The sequence below is a fragment of the Onychomys torridus genome, chromosome 9, assembly GCF_903995425.1.
Source record: "Onychomys torridus chromosome 9, mOncTor1.1, whole genome shotgun sequence".
Taxonomy (NCBI): domain Eukaryota; kingdom Metazoa; phylum Chordata; class Mammalia; order Rodentia; family Cricetidae; genus Onychomys; species Onychomys torridus.
The window spans coordinates 40213112-40222245 of NC_050451.1; the positions used below are offsets into that span (position 1 = coordinate 40213112).

General features: G+C 34.9%; 1 protein-coding gene across 1 annotated transcript; it reads right to left on the reverse strand.

Moving 5' to 3' along the window:
• Window positions 1-2743: 2743 nt before the first annotated feature.
• Window positions 2744-3718, reverse strand: LOC118591599 (olfactory receptor 4L1-like). The gene has a single exon (XM_036200051.1). The coding sequence runs from the start codon at window positions 3696-3698 to the stop codon at window positions 2760-2762; it is 939 nt and encodes a 312-aa protein (XP_036055944.1). The 5' UTR covers window positions 3699-3718; the 3' UTR covers window positions 2744-2759.
• Window positions 3719-9134: the final 5416 nt, after the last annotated feature.

Genomic DNA, 9134 nt, shown 5'->3' on the forward strand with positions numbered 1-9134 from the left:
CAATTCCTGTTTAAGCTGAATTAATAATTAAGTTAATTCTGAATTATAAGGATTAAGTTCAGCAGTAACTATATACAATACACCTTCTACATATTGAGAATCAGTAATTATATTAGAGACTTATTAGAATCTAGTAAAACCATTAGAATGGCATCTAATTCTGAGTTTTGCATTGAAGCATATGGACTGTGGACTATTTTCCATATGTTCCCTGCTTTATAACCAGCCATTACTAATTTACTGGCATCAGTATAAAATGTAAGAGCCCCAGAAATAGGTGATTTTTTTTCACTACATATGGTAGAGTCCATTCAGTTCTTGTGTTTCAGGTCTTAGACAAGTACTAAATGTTGAAAAGCTATAACTACAGGCTGAGCTAAATAACTCATGGTCAGAGTATATCACAACTATTATTACTTTTAGTATTCAAAACATCAGAGCATTCACTAAGCAAGAATTCTATTTTATCATTGATTTCTTATAGAAAACTTTCAAGTGAAGTGACTCTATTTTGTAAGACAGCTAGACCTTGTGAAGTTTGGTCCCCACCTACAAAGCAATTTTCCAGTGTACAGACAACTTTCCCTGGTTTCTCAAATTTTTCAAAGTGACTTGTTGACAAATGGTACTAGCACTTTAATATTTCCTGGGGGCAAGATGTTCACCTGTTCTTAGTTCTCAGGAGGTAAGGTTAAGCTTTCTAGCATTGCTTTGAAAAGAATATGTATTCTGAGCTGAAAAAAAATGAAGTTTCTGGGCAGAACCACTATTTTTAGCTTCAAAACTACATTTCCCATATTGCATTTCTCTGCCATGTCATGCCATTACTACATTTCTGAAGTGACTTTTTGAGCTACATTCCCCATGATGTCTTTCAGGTCTGCCACACCTCTTTTTCACTTTACAGGATTTGTTTATACACTGTTGCTTTTTTCAATGGGAGACTTGAGTCAAGCTTTTTTGCTCTTTTGCCACAGGAAATCAGGAGATGTCTGTTCTCCCTGAGCTGGCATTGACAGGTATTCTTCTTCCTTGACTCTGTTCCCAAAGTGAGTAATGCCTGTCTGTGTGTACTTTATACAGGTATTTTGATACCAGAAGCAAAACCCCTCAGGGCTTACCTGGTCAGTGAGGGAAAATGAAAGTACAAGATAAAGCTTTTTCACATCCCTTTCAGAGAGACTTTTTTTCCTGGGACAGATCTTTGTCTTGTCCCCACTTATTTCCCTTCCCCCCAGATACAGAGCCCCAGATGCCAGTTCTGTTCTTCTGATAACTGCTTCTGGAGGTAGGGGCCTCTCTTCCCGATTCTGCCTCAGCTTTTCTCGTGCTGCCATTGCAGCTACTGCTTGGAACTTAGACCTTGCTTTTTTGTGCTAGCAGCTTTCCCAAGATCCTCCAGCCTTCAGGAAGGAATCTGCCCTGTCTTGAGTTTCTAAATGAGTTAATTTTTTGCTCTTACAGAAAGAGAATCTGAGAAAGAAAGGTCTGAAAAGCTTTTTAGTTTTTTAGAGAGAGATAAAGTTTTTTCCAGGAAAGCTTTCATTTTTTGAGAGAAAAAGACAACCACGTTTTCCTAAGACTTACGTTCACTAAACTTCGGCTTCACGGCCAAGAGTAAACTAGTTCTGTTGGTACAGTGTTTCCATACAGTAGCAGCATCAGCAGAGTGAAAAATTTTATTTCAATTGCATCTGCCTCAGCGAAAATTCTTTCCCCTACCACTGCTTGTGACCAAAAGCTTCCCACAAGAATCTTTTTCTCCATATTTTTTCACTCTGACTTTCCCAAGTTTGTGTTCCTAGCCCCATAGCTAGAAAATTAAGGACATGGTTCCTCCATCTTGTTGCTTATCTTATTCTCTTACCCAGTATTCCTAATCTACCTTTCTCTAAATTTTGTGTTATACTATATTCTTACATTCTACCTTCTACATTTTGTTACTACATTATCTTACATTTTTCTTTAATTTTTATAGACAGAATATAATAGGGAGAGAAAAAACCTTGATAGATATATTTATGCTGCAGCCTTACTTTCCAACTTTGGCATTTCACTGCCTCAATATCACTCCCGAGGATAAAACCCCTCACCTTCACTTTCACTACAAAACTGAACCGGTCCAACTGCTTCTCATGTGGCTTTTCCCCCAAGATTTTGCCAAGTCCGTCTTCCATGATTGGGTGCCATCCACAGGAGACCTTCCCCCAAATTTTATCCCAGAAATATAGAGGAGAGAGACAGTGAGAAACATAGGACAGACTAGGGAGTGCCTGGGTCAAACAAAACCCATTAGCCCCTCTGTCTCTACTAAAGGACTTTTAAAGGAAAGCCAAGAGGTGGAGCAAAAAAACCTCCCCCAGCACAGTCAAATGCAGACCATCACAAACACTTGGTGCACATGGTCAAGCCATCCTCTAATACAGCCCCACTGTACAAAGCAAGCTCAGATCTCACTAGTAAGGTTTTGTGGGCTTTCACACAGGATAAATATGTAGGGTACCATAATTTATATTACATTTTCTGATTTAATGAAAGATTTCACTAGATTTGATTACTCAAATAAGGGAAATGTTCATTATTTAAAAATATTCAAAATAAAAATGCTGAAAATTTACATTAAACCATCACTATAAATGAAACATAATACATGATTATCAATTTATTTTTATTGGTGTATGGTTAAAATATAAAAGTAGAACAATACATTATCCAGAGTCATTAGTTTACCTAACCATGGTAATCATGTACAGATCAATTTATAAGTTCGACATGAAGCTAACTTGTTGGATCCATAATTTTCTCATGGCCTTTTTCATCTCCTGATTTCTCAGTGTGTAAATAAGAGGATTTAGTAAGGGGGTGATAACAGTATAAAATACAGCAAGCACTTTATTGCTTGCAAAACTGCCAAATGGCCAGGCATAGATGAAGATACAGGGTCCAAAGAACAGAGTGACCACAATTATATGGGCAGACAATGTGGACAGAGCCTTGGAAAGCCTGCCAGGTGATTTGTGCCTTACAGTGACCAGAATGACAGTGTAAGAAACAAGCAAGAGGATGAAACAGATGAAAGACAGCAGCCCACTGTCAGCAATGACAAATAACTCCAGAGTGTTTGTTTCAATACAAGCAAGCTTGATCACCAGGGGGAGATCGCAAAATATGTTATTTACAATGTTGTGGCCACAGAAAGGCAAATTCACTGTCAATACCATCTGGCTCATGGTGTGTATGAAACCAATGGTCCAGGAAAGTATTATAAATGTATTCAGCAACCTGTGGCTCATGATTATCCTGTAGTGCAAGGGTTTGCATATGGCCACATATCTATCAAAGGCCATGGATATCAAAAGTGTCATTTCAGCACCCCCAAACAAATGCATGAAGAACATCTGAGCCATGCAGCCCCATACAGAGATGCTCTTGTGTTCTGCAAGCAAGTCTCTGATCATCTTGGGTGTTGTGACAGTGGAAAGACACATGTCCAGAAAGGAGAGATTTCCAAGAAGAAAGTACATGGGAGAATGAAGGGTAGCATTAGCCGTCACTGTGACTATAATAAGAATGTTGCCCACCACAGTAGCAAAATAGATCAAAGAAAATGTCACAAAGAAGACGGTTTGAAGTTGCCAGCCTCCAGAAAATCCCACTAAAATAAATTCTGTCACAGATGATCCATTTTCATAATCCATTTATTCCATTCAGAAAGCTTTGGGAAGTCCTTAAAATACAAGATGAAAAACAAAAGCAAGCCAGTTACTGTCAGTATGTTTGCATTTTTACTATTTGTTGATAATATCAACTGATGATTTGGAAACATGAAATGTTTGACATATCAAGATATCAGAGTATAACTTGAAATTATTTTATGCATCACACCCCTTCAAAAGAATATTCTTGTACAAAATAGAAAGCATTTGAAAGGAGAAAGTTCTATCATTTTACCTTATCAAATGATATATTTTGGTCAATCTTCATTTTTTCATTCATTTGTTCACATAGAAATAAAAATAAAGATTAGATGGTAATCATTGTGAACATTTCCCTAAAACCATAACCTTTCAGATTAAGTAGATGATTCTGTAATTTATTGGATAGTTTTAAGCAGCCACATCAGATCTTATGTATTATCACATAAACACAGTAGTTTATTTACAAAATTTTGTCCTTACAAACTCCCCCTTCAGAAAATGGAATTAGATCAAATAGTAATACAATTTAATAACAAGACTTAAGCTGTGTGTACGGTAGTGCATGCCTTTAATCCCAGCACTCTGTAGGCAGACAAATCCCTGATTTAAACTACGTCAGCCAGGGCTATACAGAGAATCCCTGTCTCTAAAAACCAAACAAAAAGGGTCAAATGGGCATGTAAAAGTTCCTCTAGTGAACTGCTCCTTTGTAGACAGTTGAAATCTACTAAAAGTTTATGATTTCTGGAATATCTATTTGCTGTGGAAGTGGAATCATTGTTAGAGATGATATTCACATTTTCAGACCAGCTGATATAAATAAACAAAAATTAATATATAAATTAATGACTTGCATGATGTTACTTTACCTTGACTCATTATTTACTAGTAGAATCAATATTTTCATTGTTTGGGTCAGGTTCAATGAGCCAGAAGAGCTCATTTGTAGTATTAGAATGTCATCCAACTGTATATTTACTTTATTGTAAATAATGGTGAACAGTAGTCAAAAAAATGTTTTATATTCCTTTAAAGGTTTAGATGGTAATAACTATTTATTTTGTCTCTGATATATCAGGGTTTCTATTTCATTGGATTCCTCACAGTTAAGTTATTTAAATATAGAAGAAATGTAGATTCATAACAGTAAATACCTTACCCTGTGTTTATAGAGATCAACAAAGATTATCTAGTGTTTTTGAAAGAAACAGACACAAGTTAGAAAATAATTTGTACATGGAAACCAATCTCCAAATTCATTAAAAATAAATTTTCCTTTAATATTTTTGACATTGTATAAAAAAACCAAAAATCATAGTTCTGAACTTAGATGGTTTTATGCTTATGTTCTCAAATGCTTCATTGCCAGTTGACAAAGAAGGCCTCTTGTGGTAAATGTATGTGTTTGCATCTGTAGGAGCAAATTACAAGGTGTCTCAGTTTCCATGTCTAGATTCTGCTTGTGTTACAATATTTAATGCTAAACTATCTTAACTAGGTTTTTCAGACATCATTCATAATTTTTTGAGTAATAAAATCATTAATTATAGTAAAGTGATTGCTAACTGCTAGTTTTCATACTCCATATTTAATGGATGTTAAAGGTGTTTAGTGCTCATAGCAGACACATGATACAAGAGTATTATTGTTGCCATGTATATATAAGAAAGCTATGTTATACCACTTACTGACACTTTGACAATTATATAGCTAACAAGAATGAATACTAATACTTAAAACTAGTCAATCTGACACTAGAATCTGGGTTTATATCAACATGCCATATGCTTCCAAAATGGAAAGGATGTAGTATGTTATCAAATTGATAAACATTCTTTGAACTCATATGTTTCATGTGAATTTCTTACAAGATACAATTCAACAAAAAATGGATATCTCAAAAATGTGATTAATCACAACTCTTCTTATATAAGTAATATCTGTTATGCAGAGAGCTTATACTCTAGAAATACATGACTATAAAGAAAATAAGCTATGTGATAAAAGCCTTAACTTAGTGTAGGACTTAGGCAAAACAAAATCAAGATCATTTTCTTGTGACACCTTCAAAACTGAAACATTATGATCAGTAAACCAAAAAGGATGTGATATGTATAATATGTGAAGATTTATAAAATGAAATGTGATAAGTATATCTTTATAGTATTTTCCAGTTGTGTGAATTTAAATACACTTCACTCCAAGACAATCAAAACCATGTTGTAGATCAAATCCAATTTATTTTTACATTTATTGCAGTCTTTTGTTGGGATATATAATTTTGGCTGCCTTGTTTATTTGGAAACTAGCTATTCTGCTTTTCCTACTATGGGGAATATTCATGTTAAAATTCTTAAATTATTAACATTTTCTTCTTTGATTTGAATATTAAACATCTTATATCTCTTCCCATTATGCAATGGTCACTGTTTATTTTGCATTTGTGGTCTAAGAATTATTTTTACAGAGGTTTTCTAAATATCTAATTTAGAACACAATTTTTACCCTCTATTTCCTTCTCAAATGGTGAATATGCAAAAATATTTACATACTCTGTCAGCCAATTGAATCTTGAAAATAATAATAGCCCTTGTCTGTAATTTTAAATTGTAGGATGATCTCATTGAATGAGCATATAATATTTCTTATATGCACCATAATTAGTCACTGACAAACTAATGCCAAATTTTTTCTGCATTATAATCTTGAAAGCATATTTTCTTTCAATTTTCACAGCAATTATTCATTCTGGCTTACTGTGAAGTACTGTTAAGATAGCTCTCAGTTGGAAGATTTGATGCCTCAAAGGCTAAAGCCTTCCTTCTGGCCAACACAATTCATTAAAATACCAGCTTCATCTTAATACATTTAATGAATTTGTTTTCTACAATATTTTCACTTACCTTTCCTAACATACAGTATGAGGAGCATCATATTCAAAGTAATATTTAAAATTGAAAATATGCTTTATATTTTCTGTAATGGCCTGCATCCTATTCTACAGAGTATCTTTCATTTCCTTTAAAGATTTGGACCAATTACTGGAAACAGATTTTGGGGAGTACTGGGAATCCAAACCTCAGTGGGAGTTGTTAGAAAATGATGCTATTGCAATTTAGCATGACCAAGAGAGATACTTGCATTTAACTCTTGGCCTCATAATGAGCTGTATTTCTGTCTGTGTGGTGCCATGATTATACCAACCATGAAATTCTTGATGTACTGGTGGTGATGTAGTAAGTTTAGAATAATTTTTATTGAATGGAATTTACTTTTCCTTACATTATTATAAATTGTTCCTGTTCATTTCCATTTTTGTGGATACTTTTCAAAGAATATTCATAAACAATTGTGAGTACATCTTCAACATATAATTTATATATAAATTAAATTGTAGATCATATAGGAAAAATTGAAAAATTAAAATTTACTTAAATACTAGCGCAAATATCATATACAACCTCAAATTATAATACAGAGCTATCATGTTGAAAATAGTCTGATACTGGCCCAAAATCAGATACATAGATCAATGGAAATAGAAGACACAAAAATTCATGCATTTATGGTCACTTTTTTTTTATAAGGAGGCTCCTAAAACACCACACATTGGAAGAAGGACATTATGTTTTACAAATGGTATTAGAAAAATTGGACAGTACATGCAGAAGAGTAAAACTATATTTTTATCTCTCACCTTACATGCCAACTCTAAACAGATCAAAAACTTCATTATAAGACTGTGTACTTTTAATCTGGTAGAAGAAAAATTAATTAATACATGTCAACATTTAAGTGGAGATAAGGATTTGCAGTCTTAGGTGGTAGCACTTTGGAGAGGAGCTTTAGGAGGTGTTGTCTTGCCAAAAGAAGTACATTAGTGAGCTTTGAACTTACATAACCTTGCCCTACACCCAATTCATCCTCTCTCCATTTTATGCTTCTCTTTGAAAAAGTGGTCTCTCAGCTTCTTATTCTCACACAATGTCTTCTACTTTTTACCATTCCTCCCTAGAATGATGGACTCTTACCCCCCTGAAACCCTTAACCTAAATAAACTCTGTGTGTGTGTGTGTGTGTGTGTGTGTGTGTGTGTGTGTGTGTGTGTGTTGCCTTGATCATGGTATTTGTAGTGGTTTGAATAGGTATGGTCTCCAGAGACTCATGTGTTTGAATGCTTGCCCATAGGCATTGGCAATTTTAGGAGGTGTGGCCTTGTCAGAATGATGTGGCCTTGTTAGAGGAAGTGTGTTAATGTGGAGCCAAGCTTTCAGGTCTCATCTTTGCTTAAGCTAGGCCTCGTGAGGTAGTTCACTCCCTGTTGTCTAAGGGTCAAGATGTAGAGATCTCACTACCTCTCCAACACCATGTCTGTCTGTGGGATGCTGTGCCTCCCACCATGATGATAATGGACTAAACTTCTGAACTGTAAGCTATGCCCAATTAAATGTTTTCTTTTATAAGAGTTTCCATGGTCATTGTGTCCCTTCACAGCAAGAGAAACTCTAATGAAGACTTACTAACCTCTATGACTTACTGACTCATGCTTGCCATTTCTATAGTTACGTTGGTTAGGTTCTCCAGACTTAGAGAAACATATGTCAAATGGATAGGTAATCTTCAAACACTTTATAGACCTAGAGAATATGGCATTTAAATGTTTTGATAACTTAGAATACTGTTGACATGAGACACAATTGCTCCTGGAAGCACTGATCTGATCTCAAGAGAATATTGGACTTCTGGGACATTTCTTTTTAGAAGTTTATCTTCTTTTTGACACAAAATGGCCTACTTGGCAAAGAACTGCCCTTGCCTCAATTGCTGACATTGTGAATCCTGTTCTTTCTGGATGAGTGGGACACAAGGAAAAGCGATTTCTGAAATCTGCCAAGACAGGGTAAGATGGTCTTTCAAAATTCCTGCTTCTGAAAATAGTCTGTCAGATACTCTAGGCCTGTAGCCAATATGAGTGTACCAATGATGCCGAGAAACTTTAGGTGACTGTCCAGGCTGCTAGCTGTCTCTGTCTACTCTTGTAAGACTCCTGAAAGTTGCTTGAGTCCATCTCCTGTTTTATCAGGTATTATTATGTTCTTTCTCAGGTCTTTGATGGGGTTGAAGACTAGATAGTTACAGTTACATTGTCCTCATATCTTAGCTAGAACATATTAACACTAGAGTTAGAATCTTCAAGGCAGGACAGCTATTGGAGTAATCTCAGTAATTTGTCATTTACTTATGTTCTGGACATTTAGCATGTCTTTCTTAGTTGATGTTATTCTTCTTGGTTGTAGTTCATTTTGTTTATCTTGGACAATATTTGATAGTCATTCTTATTGTATACAGTTTGTATTAATATTAGAACTTTCTTATTTAGACAAAAAGGGGAAATGTGGTGGTATTTGCTCTGCCCATGACCTTGGGCTAAATGAC

Bases quoted from the DNA above. Each gene is read 5' to 3' on its own strand.
- LOC118591599 (XM_036200051.1), bottom strand. From the start codon at position 3,698: ATGGATTATGAAAATGGATCATCTGTGACAGAATTTATTTTAGTGGGA.